Source organism: Hippocampus bargibanti, linkage group LG14 (genome assembly GCF_051943395.1).
Source record: "Hippocampus bargibanti isolate YZ-2025 linkage group LG14, ASM5194339v1, whole genome shotgun sequence".
Classification (NCBI taxonomy): domain Eukaryota; kingdom Metazoa; phylum Chordata; class Actinopteri; order Syngnathiformes; family Syngnathidae; genus Hippocampus; species Hippocampus bargibanti.
In genome coordinates, this window is record NC_142747.1 from 16,483,400 (window position 1) to 16,498,345 (window position 14,946).

At 43.6% G+C, this 14,946-nt stretch overlaps 1 protein-coding gene across 3 annotated transcripts in view; it reads left to right on the forward strand.

Annotated features, from left to right (window-relative positions):
• Positions 1–14,946, forward strand: part of cux1b (cut like homeobox 1b) — a 109,637-nt gene that overhangs the window by 82,118 nt on the left and 12,573 nt on the right. The window contains exons 11-21 of one of the 3 annotated variants that reach the window (XM_089014570.1): positions 40–228; positions 336–394; positions 604–646; positions 1,724–1,820; positions 2,936–3,739; positions 5,326–5,409; positions 6,033–6,134; positions 6,915–7,456; positions 7,590–7,731; positions 10,474–10,758; positions 12,635–12,823. In XM_089014570.1, the coding sequence (XP_088870696.1) occupies positions 40–228; positions 336–394; positions 604–646; positions 1,724–1,820; positions 2,936–3,739; positions 5,326–5,409; positions 6,033–6,134; positions 6,915–7,456; positions 7,590–7,731; positions 10,474–10,758; positions 12,635–12,823 (2,536 nt within the window). The remainder of the gene's footprint in view (positions 1–39; positions 229–335; positions 395–603; positions 647–1,723; positions 1,821–2,935; positions 3,740–5,325; positions 5,410–6,032; positions 6,135–6,914; positions 7,457–7,589; positions 7,732–10,473; positions 10,759–12,634; positions 12,824–14,946) is intronic. The other 2 variants (XM_089014571.1, XM_089014573.1) reach the window with 2 other exon arrangements.

A 14,946-nucleotide genomic window follows, 5' to 3' on the forward strand; every position in this document is an offset into this window, starting at 1 on the left:
CGGGCTGCTGAAAATGCTGTTTTGATTCTTTGCTTCCAGGAGCAAGCTGTGGAGGTGACATCCCACTCGAATCTCGAGGCGGAGCTCAGGGCAAAAGAAAGAGAGAGTGCACAGCTGGTGGAGGACGTCCAGAGACTGCAGGCCAGCCTGACCAAACTCCGAGAGACCACCAGCACCCAAATCACACAGCTGGAGCAGCAGCTCAGCAGCAAGTCCGCCATTCTCAATGTACGCACAGAAGAATTCACTGGGATCGGGGGAGGGAGGTTCTCGGGTTCAGATATTAGATTTTCTAGGTGTCCGTGTCAACATTTTCAGTCCTTTGTCATCCACAGGAACTGGAGGAGAAGCTTGTGAAGCAAGCAGACTATGAAGAGGTGAAGAAAGAGTTGGGGTAAGGACCTTGAGAACAATTCATTGTATCATTGATGTCAGTGAGGTGGCACGGAAGTATTTCCCCATTTGCAGACGAGGCCTGTAATCTGTAGCATGATGTACTCAACGTGCTGTTTTGACCTTGAAGATACGGCAGCATGTTGTGAAGTTCTTCATTTTTATCTTGTTCTTTGTAGTAAAATAATACCTTTCGCTTTATCCTCTCAGTATTCTGAAGTCAGTCGAGTTTGGAACATCAGACTCCGTGCAGGTAAAAATTTCTCGTCATGACATTACCGTATTATCCGGTTTATAAAGCGCACCAGAGTAGAAGGCGCACGCACAATAAATGGTGTGTTTTCAAACTTTCCATATACACACACTCCTCTACCTACGAACATTCGAGTTACGAACAATGGTACATATGAACATTTTTGTAGTAACATATGTAGTATTCTCTCCAGTTGTACAGGTACATATCTTTATAGAGCATATATTTTATTAAATGTTTATTTTTCACGACAAACCAATACAGGTTATTTATATAAACCTTGAACATACTTATATAAGCCTTGAACATACATTCCATATAAAATATAGCTCTGAAGAAACTTACGAACGAATTCACCTTATGAACAACCATTCGGAACGTATCTCGTTCGCAAGTTCGGGAGCGTCTGTATAGTTCAAAGGCAGAGTGTAGACTGCAAGGTTAAAATATTCCATCAATTAGGCTCCACAAATAACCTGCACAAGCCATCTGTGCACTTGATGCAAAAAGCTATCAACCCAGCTAAACAGAACACAATTGATGAACTAGGTAAAATTATCACAGAGAAAGCACCGACGAGGGATCATTCCTCAAGATGGTGAAAGAAGAAGGCTCCGTTCCTCATCATGTGTTTAATGCTGATGAAACCGGGCACTCCATTCTATCAAGCCATTAATGACCATCACAAAGGTAAATAAAACCACTTTATTATACCGTACAGTTTATTTTTTATTATAATACCATAGCACATATATTATACATATTTGTGTAGTTTTAAGGCTTAGAAAATTAGAAAGTTGAAAATTATGTTTTATGCGGACCTGGGAATGGATTATTCTCATTTTAATGGTTTCCTATGGGAAATTAATTTTTGGAATACACACTTTTCACCTTACACACTCTGTCCGGGAACCAATTAGGTTCATAAGCCAAGGTATCGCTGTCCTATAATTATTTGATAATTGAAAAAGTATGGTCAATACGAGCTTTTCAATTGTGTTTATTTATTTATTTTGGGCGGGTACAGAGTCCATTTATTTTTTATTTTTTTACTTCATCGTGGTTTCTCATAATCAGGATTCATCCAAACCTCTGGAGGTGCTGTTGCTAGAGAGGAACCGTACTCTACAATCTGAGAGCGCTGCCCTGCGCATAGCGAACGCCGAGCTTAGCGGTAAGTTTAGGAAAGTCTCACGGGAGGCTGTTCTGAGGCTGTGGGTAAGGCTGTACTTTCATATATTTCATCCAGATGCATGAAAATAACATGCATCTTGCTTCTTTTTCTCTGAGAATACTGAACACAGTGTTTTTTTTATAAAACATGTCACGTAGATTAGTTTTCTATTGAGCCCGCGTACATAACAAAGACATCTCCATCGAGTTTATTCACCAGTAGGTCAACTTTAAGGGCTATGAAGTTGCACAACAGCAAAAAACGAAGACGCGATACTATGCCCCGCCCCCCATACACACACACACACACACACAAACCGTATCAGGACCACCGCAACAGTGTTTATGGTTTTAAAATGTCATAGCTTTAGGCATGAATAGCCGAGGAGCTCTGAATTGATTAACATTCACAGTAAGGGGAGCCTACTGTCTCGCACAATCATGTTAAGTCTCAATGGTTTTGCATTTAAATAACATTACTCCCTGCGCCAATCATCGAGATGGATTCATATAGTTAAAAGATCGGGAGTTTGGGGGTACGGGGTGTGCACCTTATTTTTTTTTTTTTTACATTTGTTTGGATGAAATGTGAAAATTGAGTCAGTTGGAAACTTTGATTATAAATGTGAAGAACTGCACACGACATTTGTATTCTGTTCAGTGGTAAGTATTGTTTTCAGACTTTTCGACTGGATATTTTTAATAAACATAAGGACGTACTACAACATCTGGGACAATGGAGTTTGCAGAGTCACGACTGCGACGTGGAAGGAGGACATCTGTAAACATCTGTATGACTACTTCTTTTCCACTGTCGCCAAGGAACTTTGAGCTCCTGGGCCAAGCTCAACGGCATCAGGGACTTAGCGTCAATAGTTTTGGTTGTCCTGTTCACCCCCCCCGCCCCCTCACACCCCTTCCAGGTTGTGACTTACAAGAAAGGTTGAAATCACAAATGCATGGGCATTTTGTCTGGTGGGGGGGTTGGCAAAAAAAGGGGAAGTCTAATTCGGAAAACAATTTCAGTTAATTTTGTGTTTCTTCTCTGCTTTTTGGACCCCCTTTTTTGTCGACTCCCCCCCCCATAATGCATGGTGTGTTTGACCTTTCTTGTAGGGCCAACCGGGCGGAAAGGGACAGAAGAGTCAGCACCCAAGGAGGAAAGCTGCAACCCCACTTCTTCGCCCCCTTCGTCTCTTTCTTCCTCCGCGCATCCTCCCCTTTCTCGCACTCACACGGATACCCTCAACACTGTCCCCACAACCACCACCACCAGCAGCAGCAGCAGCGGGGAAACGCACCCCTTCACCCCCACGGGCATCGGACAGGACTTCTACTCTCCGGTTTTCCCGCTGGTGGGCGGCAAGATGGCTTTGAACTCGTTGATCCAGCGACAGCTTCTGCAGACCTTCTACTCCAAAGCTTTGCAGGAGTCGTCCGGGATCCCCAGCGGAGCTTTGTTGTTCACCCCTTTCACGCCAACTCTCAGCTCCATCCCTACCTCCACCCCTGGCTGCGGGTCCGCCGCCATCCCCCTGGCAGCCAGCAGCCCCCAGCCGCCTCCGGCTAGCCCGGACATGGCCCCTGTTAACGGGAGCAGCACCGCCGGCAGCGCCCCTTCGCCGTCACCTAGCCACTCGGACGCCACCACGGGAAGCGTTTTGGATGGCGAGGACATGGATACGGCGGAAATCGCTCGGCAAGTGAAAGAGCAGCTGATCAAGCACAACATCGGTCAGCGCGTGTTCGGCCATTACGTTTTGGGCCTGTCCCAGGGCTCCGTCAGCGAGATCCTGGCCCGACCCAAACCGTGGAACAAGCTCACCATTCGGGGAAAAGAGCCCTTCCATAAGATGAGACAGTTCCTGGCTGACGAGCAGAACATCCTGGCGCTGCGCAGCATCCAAGGCCGGCAACGAGGTTAGCGTGTGCATCCGGCGCCTCGGCCGCGTGTTGAGTATGTGTGTGTCCAGCATGCGTGTGCGCATACGTGAACAGCCCTGCACACTGCTATTGATTTGGTTGTCGGTAGGAACTAGCCTTCATATATGTCTTCTTCTTCTTCTTTCCTAACTCCCATCGTCTGTGCCACATCTGTGTGTCGTGAATGAGTTCTTAGTCACACACAGACACTCATCCCAGGAGCCTCTCGGAGCCATTGTGGTCAATACTGAAACCTTTCACAAATCAATAGCATTGATTGGTGGGAACTAGGAAAAACTGAGGTGCTGCTAACGGCGTGTAAATTCGATTAAGCTGGGCCTGCTTTTGTTCACGCATCAGGACATTTTTTTGATGGGTGATGGTCTCGCTGGTACACGGAACGTAGCACAGTTCACCACCGTATATTAACTCTTGCACTGCCATTCCTGAATTTATTCGGGATTTGAAAAGTGTGACGCAGAGCGCCATTCCCGAATTTGTTCGGGTTTTGGTTTTTCTTGCAGGGGGTGCTTAAGAAGCACTTGTCTGACTTATGGCAATGTTTTTTATTTTCCACAAAGGGCAGCAATTTCCCCTTTTTTTCACATTAGCGCTTTGTACTAGCTTCAGCAGTTGTGAACTTATTCACTGCCAGAAATGTGTCCACTCCGAGTGTCATTGTCACTCGAATTCCAGGACCCACACAATATTGAATTTTAGGACTACATAAACATTCAATGCAGTTAAGAACCTTAGACTGTCTTCTTTCATGGGAAAAAAAAGAGTTAATTCCTAAATTATATGGGTCTGGAGTTATATGAGCTTTAAATGAGGGCAGCTGTCCAAAATACAATGCAATACATACATATTTGTTTATAAAGTTAACAACAGCTCAAGCTGGAACAAAGCACTAACATGGAAAAAGGATAAAGAAAAAACATTGGCCGAGACCATGGCCAGTGCTTTATCATCACCCAAGCATGAAAAAACAAAACCCGAACAAATTCGGAATGGCACTTTACGTCATATTTTCAATTCCCAAATTAATTTGTGAATGGCAGTGAATGGGTTAAAGTGCTATATAAATCAATATGTGTGTATTGTATTTTGTACAGTCGCCCCCATTTCAAGCCCATATAACTCTAGACCCATATAACTTAGGAATTAACTATTTTTTCTGAGGAAAGAAGAAAGTCCAATGTTTCTTATGCCGCATTGAATGTTCATGTAGTCCTAAAACTCAATAATCTGTGGGTCCTGGAATTTGAGTGACAATGACAAAAACCCTGGCACTGGAGTGGACACATTTTTGCACATCGTCTGGCAGTGAATGAGTTAAAATCTGTGAAAGTTGAGCCTCGGTTAGAAAGCAGGTGTGTTGTCATTGTGTCTCGCATTAGCTAGAAGTCGATGTTGGGTTCCTGTCAGGCTGCACGTGATTTTTAGGGTGCTGTAATGTGCACTGGATAAACTTATCCCCACGTTGCTTTTTATCTCTGGGGGAACTTCATACACCAGCGTAGCCGTTAGCAAATCAACCCACAATTGCTGTAACAGAGTGTGTGGTATATTGTTTTTAACAGAGGGCTCAGGCCAGCCCCAGCTTAGCCGAGTGTTTCAGGATGTTCCGAAGCGGAGAGCCCTCTCCAATACAACTTCACACACAGGTCTGTCCCCCTTTCACACACAGATTTGAGCACGTTCTGTCCGTGTGGCATGTTTGTGTAAGGGTCAACTCTATCCGTGTGCTTGCTTAATTGTCTGTGCTTCGACGAATCATGGCTAGTTCAGCTAGCATAAATGTGCCACGATGGTAGCCGGACAAAGCCAGCATGTTCATTCTGGAGTTTCACTGGTAGTTCTACCCGTAGCAGTGTAGTGCGTTTGCATGTGCGAGCTTTGAAGGAACCAACGTCTACGATGGAGTTGCTTTAGAGATAGCAGATAGGTCTTTGTGCAGTGGATGAGAAGGTTTCTTCAGCAGTCATCTGCAGGTGAAGGTGTCGGACATTTCACTCCTCATCCGAAAAGCTTCGTCAGTGAACTAAAAATTTGCTGACAAAGCTTTTTTGGATGAAGAGCGAAACATCCAACACCTTCAAAGAAGTACAGGTGACGGCTGAAGACTCCTTCTCATCGATGGACCACTCCTGTACGACTGAGAGCTTATACGGACGTATCTTTATGCAGTGATAAGGTTAATTAAATTAGCATTCAATGATCTCTTTGTCTCCAAATTGTTGTTTTCCCTTCCTTGTCTTAATCTCTCGCTTATTTTCTTCCCTTCCAGGTAACATCACTGCTCGCGTCCGCACTCAAGAAGCGGGTTCGGATGAGGCCATCAAGTCCATCCTAGAGCAGGCCAAAAGGGAGCTGCAGGTGCAGAAAGCCGGTGAGTGAACATCTCTTTTCACAGAAAAAAAACTGATCCTGTGACTGAAAAGAGACCTTGATAGTTTTGAAAGGCGCTTTGAAATGATATGTATTAGTATTATTATCATTTGCTAGCTATTTGCTATCTATTAGCTCTGGCTGGCTAGCTAGCTATCTAGCTAGCTGTCTATTCGCTATCTAGCTGGATGGCGATCTAGTTGGCTATCTATTAGCTATTTATTAGCTAACTAGCTAGCTTTCTATCTATTTGAGTTATTCCGGGTTGAGTGAACGCTGGCGCATGTGGCTGCCACTGCTCACCCACAGAAAAACTGATCGTGTGACTGAAAAGTAACCTTGAGAGTTTTGAAAGGCGCTTTGAAATGAAATGTATTATTATTAGTATTATTATTATCATTTGCTAGCTATTTGCTATCTTTTAGCTCTGGCTGCCTAGCTAGCTATCTAGCTAGCTGTCTATTCACTATCTAGCTGGCTGGCTATCTAGGTAGCTATCTATTATCTATTTATTAGCTATCTAGCTAGCTTTCTGTCTCTTTGAGTTATTCCGGGTTGAGTGAACGCTGGTGCGTGTGGCTGCCGCTGCTCACCCACAGAAAAACGGATCCTGTGACTGTAAAGTGACCTTGAGAGTTTTGAAAGGCGCTTATAAATGAAAAGTATTATTATTATTATTATTATTATTATTATTATTATTATTATTATTATTATTATGGCCCTCTATCAAGTCCGGAGATGTTTCTATATCCCTTGACATTGTTTATTTTCATGTCACCAGATTTGTCACATGCGCAACCCTCGTACGCCGGCCTGAAAGGAGGGGGCGTAAGCGGACTGGGAGGCGGTGGGGGTGGCGGGTCAGACGAGGCCATCCGCTCCATCCTGGAGCAAGCTCGGCGAGAGATGGAAGCCCAGCAGGCTGCGCTGGAACCCATCCTCAAAGCTTCATCGTCCGCATCATCCTTAGTGTCTCCGAGAGACCTAATGAGTTCCCCGCTCACCGCCCCCCTCCCTCCTTACAATCCCCTGGCTCTTTCCCTCAAGAAGCCTCCCAGCTCACTGTTGTCGTCGCCATCTTCCCCGTCCCCGGTGTTGGACTTCAGCTCCGGCATCAAGAGGGAGGGCAGGCCCTCTTCGGGGATCGACATGTCATCGGACGGCGCATTCAGGCAGGGTCGGAGCTCCGAGGGTTCCATACGCTCCGGGACTGCGGCGGGCGGGGTGGGTTACTGGAGAGAACAGTGGTGGAGCAGCATGCACACGGACCCTCGCAGGTCTTCGGCAGGAGATGAGAACTACAACCAGGAAGACTCCAAAGAGGTGGGGGGGGGGGGGGGGGTTACTATGTGTCTGATTTCTCTCGAGTCCTTTTTTTCTGTTTCGCCTGCTCCCGATAGTTCCACTCTGCAGCAGTTTTATCTCTGACCCATTCCCCCTTTGGTGCGCACTTTAGGGAATACTCGGTGACAGTCTGTCTCGAAACAAGCCGTGGAACAAGTTGAACCAGAGGAACCGCGAGCCGTACCTGCGCATGCAGCCGTGGCTCAATGGAGACCAGGGGCAAAACGCACACATTCAGCCAACTCAGAACCAAGGTACACAAATCCATACCTGCCAACTACTCTGGTTTTGCCGTAAAAACTCCCATTTTCATTTTCACATTCCGGGTTAATAATGAAAATGACCGTTTCCAATCAAAACAATCAATCCAAAATCGTCAAAATAGTAAGTACTGTACTCAACGTTAATTCAAAATATGAGAACAGGCGATCGGCATAGTGCTACCTGTTAGCTTCCTATAGATAAATTGTGCATGCGCATGATACGGGTCATTCCAAATCAACAAAAAGTGTAACAAGTAAAAGAAAACTACAGTCGTTTCGTGAGGAATACAGTGATGCCTCAGTATACGATCTTAATTGGTTTTCAGAAAGTGTGTGTAAGGCGAAAAGTGTGTCTTCCAAACATTAATTTCCCAAAGGAAACCATTAAAAATGAGAATAATCTGTTTCCAGGTCACCATAAAACATAATTTTCGACTAAATAATCCTTAAAACTACACAAAATATACCTTGTTCTATGTATAATAAATATGATATTGTATTGTAATTAAAGAAATAGACTGTACTGTAAAATAAAGTCGTTTTATTTACCTTCGTGATGGTCGTTGATGTAGTTGCCTCTTGATGATATCCGAATGAATTTGCTGTGATTTCTCGGCGATAATACCCTCACTCACTGTCCCCTGCTAGCTGCTTTTCATTAATCCAAATCAACAGAAATTTTTCAACCTCTTCTACTGCCTGATACCGTTGCATAGACAACACAGAAACACCCGTAGCCACACGTAGCAATGGTTGACTTAGCATACTGGTTCTGGGACGCTAAGTCACAAACGCACACCTCATTTGTGTTTTTTGATGATCTCCTTCTTCTGCTCAACCGTAATTTTCTTTAGTGTCTTCTTAGGCTTAACACTAGCCTGTGATTGGGTCTTTTTCGGTCCCATAATAGCAAAAGTTCTCCACATGATAACAAACCACGTCTGCACTCAAACAGATGGGCTGTGGAAAACTAGTCCGACAGCCACCGTCGCGCTTTTCGACCGCGTGGTTTGGTTTGTCCGACGAAAACTAGTTCGTATGCAAATTTAAAGTTCGTAAGGTGAAAAGTTCGTTAGCTAAAGCGTTCGTAAGCCGAGGTATCACTGTACTCCCAAGCATTTCCAGGAGTTAGACTTCGCTCAAGAAAAGGTGAAAATGATGCGAGTTTGAGTTTCATACCTGTCAACCTTGGCTAATAGCTGCTCGTATAAATGATTACAATTCCCGTATAAAAGTTATCGTACGCCGTACATTATTTGAAATGATAAAAAAAAAACGCTAACAATCGGAAATACAGACCGCTTACAGCGCATGCGCAGTAACCTGGATCCCGGCGTATAACTAGGCTTTTCTGGTTTCATCAGAACCAAGGTACACAAATCCTTCTACATCATGATTCACACAACCTCTTTACTCAGAAAGCCCTGATTAGAGCTCGCGGCGACTTGCCACTATCCCATCTGTCAATCACTCAATCTTCCCTCCCTCCCTCCATCCATCTTTCAGTCCCTCGCCCGATCTGACCTCAGATCCTCCCTGATAACTCCTCCCACCCCCCGCCCCCTCTACATTCACTGTGGCAGTGTCAGCCAGCAAGCTGCTGGTTTGTCATGTCATAGACAAGTTAGTGTTGCGGCGCCAGATGGCAGCTCTGTGTATGCGTGCGTGTGTATGTCTCCGTTTCTCTCTGGGGGTGTAAGCAGCAGCTAATGTACACTGACAGCTCCTCATGACTGCTCTCTTCCAGCCTGCTGAGCTGCACAGCAACACTACACAGGGCAGAGACAGGGAGATGAAAGAATGATCAGCAAGCCAAAAATGCGTCAAACTAAAAAACTTAAAACATATTTGCCGTTCCTTAAATAGGGATTAAGTTGATTTTAGCATAGCTAAAGCCCCCCCTAAAGTTGCCTGCCCGGCCTTTAAGTTGCCTGCCCGGCCATAAAGTTGCCTGCCCCATTTTTCACAACTTGAATAAATTACAGTATAAATAATAAGTATAAATGATTTTTTTAATTAAAGAAGTACCTACCACAAATGCTCCCTTGCTTAATTTATGGTAAATTTCCCTTGCTGAAGATTTTGTTCCAGTTGTCGTTTGTCGTCATGGTGCTCAATGCAATGTTTGCGTTGCGTTGTTTGCTAAAAGCCATGTGGACTCCTCTTTCTAAGCGCCTTTCAAAACTCTCAAGTACACTTTACAGTCACGGTATAATGTACATTTATGTTTTGTAATGCCATAAATTGTCTTATGGGGCTGAGGTTCTGTGCATCTACTTTGGAAAATGATATTCAAATGCAAATCCTTATAACGCTCTGGAAAGTCCGAAACACGAAACAGGCTTCTGATTGAGCTGCCGTGCCGAGTATGCAAATTGACAAACGAATGCTCGTCAAAAGAAGCTAACAAAATTTATGACGCTACAAAACGTAAACGTACATTATACCGTAACTGTAAAGTGTACTTGGGTGTTTTGAAAGGCACTTAGAAAGAGTGTGGTTTGTAGCGGTTTGCTTGTAGCTTTTGCTCTATTGAATAAAGCTTGATTTGAAAACTTTTTTTCTTAAAGAAGTCGTCGGCCACCCGGGCAGAGACATTTTGAAAGTTGTACGCCCGACGTAAAAGTTGTACGCCCGACGTAAAAGTTGTACGCCCGACGTAAAAGTTGTACGCCCCGGGCTTCTGGGCAGACGTTATTTCAAACACCGGTCTTGCCCTTTGTCTCCAAAAAGCAGAAGGTACTCCGAAAACATCAGCGAGCTGCAGCCCCGCTCCCGAGTCGCCCCTCAGCTCGGCCGAAGAGTCCGTCAACGGCCTCGCCTGCGATCTGTCGCAGTCGTCCGGGCTCAAGCCCCCCTCCGACGATCCTTCCTGTGGGGACTCGCAACCAGGCACCCCGCTGCCGATACCTGGTCATTCGGGTTTGAGCATTCAGGAGATGGTTGCGATGTCTGCTGAGCTTGATACTTATGCTATTACCAAGAAGGTGAAGGAGGTGCTGACAGACAACAACCTCGGTGAGACATTCAGAAAATCTATTTCTATTACCGAGCTCCAGGCAGCCCTTTTAGATACAGTATTTTGTTTTTTTTTTCCTCATGGTACCTACCCTACGTTATTTTTCCAAATCGATGTATATTTTTGTGCTCATTCTATAATCCCCTAAATGCCGCAAGATTGCACCAAAGCACAGACTAATACAAAAGTGGCAATTAGTGTCAAGGAAGTATGGTCAAGAAAGGAATGCACCTCTCGTGATGGGAATTCCGGCTATCTAAAAAGAACCAGTTCTTTTGGCTTGACTCACTAAAATGAGCCGGCTCTTTCAGCTCCAAATTAGCTCAGTTTTTTGTTGTTGCTTTAATTAATTTACTCCCATAAATAATGTAAAATTATGTGTGAAACGAATTACTAATGTAAAAAAATATAAAATGTATAATTTTCATATGACTTTGTATTCTTCTGAAGATACATAATGAGCTGGCTCTAATTGCCCATTCGTTCGCGAATGACCCATCACGATGCATCTCATCTCAGACATTAATGGACACACCCCTACTTAAGAACATTCGAGTTACGAACAACGGTACATACGACCATTTTTGTAGTCACATATGTAGTATTCTCTCCAGGTGTCCATGTACATATTTTTATAGAGCATATATTTTATTAAATTTTTATTTTTCAGTACAAACCGATACAGTTTACTTCTACAAGCCTTAAACTTATATAAACCTTAAACATATATTCTAGACAAAATATAGCACTGAAGCAACTTACAAACAAATTCTCATGACAAACGACCGTTTGGAACGTATCTTGTTCGGAAGTTGGGGAGCGTCTGTATAAGGCACGAATGGTGCATTTTCAAACTTTCCATATGCAGACACTCCCTTACTTACGAACACTCGAGTTACGAACAACGGTACATATGAACATGTTGTAGTAATATCTCCAGTTCTACATGTACATATCTTTATAGAGCATATATTTTATTAAATATTAATTTTTCAGTGCAAACCAATACAGTATCTAGTGTTTTCAGGGTTTTGGGTATTTAAAAAATCTATTTTAAGAAGATCGGCACATGCACCAAACCCTTGGGTATTACTCATGAATCCAGCTAGCTGGCTATTTAGCTAGCTATATGTTAGCTAGCTTCTTCTTCTTTTCCTTTCGGCTTTTCCCTTCAAGGGGTCGCCACAGCGAATCAGTAACCTCCATCTTCAGAGGTATGATACGCATGTTTGTTTTGGCCCAGCTACAAAATATAATATACAAAATATAGCATGAAAGCAACTTACAAACAAATTCATATTACGAATGAATGGAACGTATCTCATTCGTAAGTTGGGGAACGTCTGTATGTTGGAAAGGAGCTAAGTTGTTTGCTGCATTTGTAGGTTTTTGCAATTAGATAATACAAGATAATTTATGGATTATTAAGTTGTTTGGCTCATCATTTGTGGTATATTTACAATTTTTAATTATGATTAATATACACCTCTCACGATTAGGTCGGGGGACTCCCGATTTTGACCACAATACTCACTTTATAAAGCAACTATTGACACAATACAGACAGTTCATTTTTATGGTGAAAGTTTTTATTCCAATTGAATGCATAAACAAACAACAAAAGCATGTTCCTGTTTTATTTACTTGTAATTTACACTTTTGTAACACTCACATTATTTGAACACGAAAATCTCCATTTTAGAATTTCCAAAACATGTATGGGTGAGGCCACTTCTGAACTATACAACAAAAAGTCATTTTTTTTGCAAGTAAAACTAGCTTTGCTGTTTAATATTTTTATCTCCCAAATTTTTGCGCACCTTTAGAAGCAATGATTTTCTCTGACAAAGACTACTTTTCTTCTATCCCTACCAGGCCAGCGTCTGTTTGGTGAGACTATCCTGGGTCTGACACAGGGTTCGGTCTCAGACCTGCTGGCCAGGCCCAAACCGTGGCACAAGCTCAGCCTGAAGGGCAGGGAGCCCTTTGTCCGAATGCAGCTTTGGCTCCAGGACCCGCACAGTGTGGAGAAACTCATGGACATGAAGCGACTGGAAAAGAAAGGTGTGTATGAATAGCTCAAGGCTGGAGGGCGGTAAACAAAAAAAAACCAAAAACTACACACGTAGCTTCATATTTAAAGGACAACCGACGTATCCGGACAAGTTGTGTCGATAATTTGTAAAATGGCTTCAAATGACTTCTACTGAGCGTATTTTACAAAGATTCCACGGCATATAGCTATATTTTACGTTTTAAGACTCGTGCTGAATATTCCGGAAATGAGTTGGTGACGAGTCCGTACGTGACGTCACTGAAGGAACGCCCCTGACCGAAAAAAGGACACATTGTCGCAGTCCTTCCATCACGTCAATGCATTTTGCTGTGCTTGTTTGGTCTGAAAACGTCATGTTGCACCAAAAAGAGCCAGAAGAGGGCGACCAAGCTCCATATAAGGAATTTATCAGCCTGTGGAAACGGGCTGATTAATTCCTCACAGGGGGCTTCTCCGAATCTGAAGCCATTGTTTTGATTCTCCAGCAATGCAAGATGTCTTGGCGTGATGTCACGAACTGGGGGCGGGACTTTCTGAAAATGCCGAATTCGCAGCTCAATTTTTTTGCACATTTTGGACACTTTAAGTCATTTTTATTGGTTTTGCATTTGAATCAAAATATCATACTACATGTTTTGGGTATTTTAGATGCTATAAAACGTTTTTCTGATGTCAGTTCGGAAACAGAAAAGTGACGTCGGTTGTCCTTTAAATAACAACAAAGGCGCTGTGTACTTACTTGAAATTGATTTATTTGATAAACATACCGATGAAAGCCCTTTTGAATCGCGCGTGCACATCTGCACAGACGATATCCTTTGTGCAGGACGGCCGAGCATGTTGTGCAGATCACAGTCATCTTGGTGTGATGTCAGTAGCAATCAGGACGGCAGCCATCACGTCCCGTATTAGATCTGACAGCTAGGGGACCGCCGCGGGGTCTGCTTACTCACAGCCATCAGCACTCCTCTTCATCATTGTCATCATTGTAATAATCATCAGTCTATAAACTTTAATTTTTAATCTTTTTTGCCGACGTGACGTTCGTGATCCAATGGCTAATCCAATGGCCTCACGCTGACCCCTCACCACGCGATTGAGGCTCCTTTGGAGGACGAGCGCTTTCATTTCAACATCCCACCAGTCACTGGCATCATACAGTTAGATTAGATTAGATGAGCCTTTATTTGTCTAACAATGGAGAAATTTCCATTTCACAGCAGCAAAAACAAAATACAGGAGCTGCTGTAAAGGCAGACACTCTCGCGGCACCATTTTGAAGTAAAAAAAAAAATATTAACAAAAAATGTGACACAACACAGAAGACGCAGTCTTCGATCTTTAGCACTTTTTGCACCCTCTTTGTTGCGTGAAGCAGTCCTAGATGAAAGAGGAGAGGACCAAAGTGTCCTTTTCACCAGTGGATCAGAGACAGCATGGTGAAATATGCATGTCTGCTACAAGCTAAATGCTGAAAGCAAACACGAAGCTGTAGCATCCATTGACGAAAGAGATTGTCTCACATCTCCTGTTCTACGTAAATCCGCTTCAATTCCAAGCCGCGGCAGTTCCACATTCGCATCACCGCTCCTTTCTTTGCATCATCGGCACCTCAAGCTAAAAAAGCACACTCCCCCCAGAGCTGTCCAGCGATGACAGTCAAAAAGCACCGACATTCCTCCCAAATCAAAAACAGTGCTGGTATATTCGTGCTGCTGAAAAGGCGCAAACACTCAGCAGAGTTTTCTCCTTGATGAATGTCGTGGCCAAAAATGCTGAAAAAAACAATCCGTATCCGTTCCACACGATGTCACAGAATATTGGGGTTTAGGACTGCATAACCATTCCATGCAGTATAAGAAACCTTAGCATCTCTTCCTTCATCAGAAAAAAGAGTTAATTCCTAAGTTATGTAGTTCTGGAGTAATATGAGGTGCAAGTGGAGGCAGCTTTACTAAAGGCAAATGCTGCCCCCTCGTGCAAGTGAAAAAAAACATTGCCAGAGGTCTGACCAGCGCTTTATTAGCAGCCCCCCTCCTCCCGGCAAGAAAAACTGAAACCCAAATAAATTTGGGAATGGCGCTCTTCGTCATATTTTCAATTCCAGAAAATATTCGTGAATGGCAGTGAA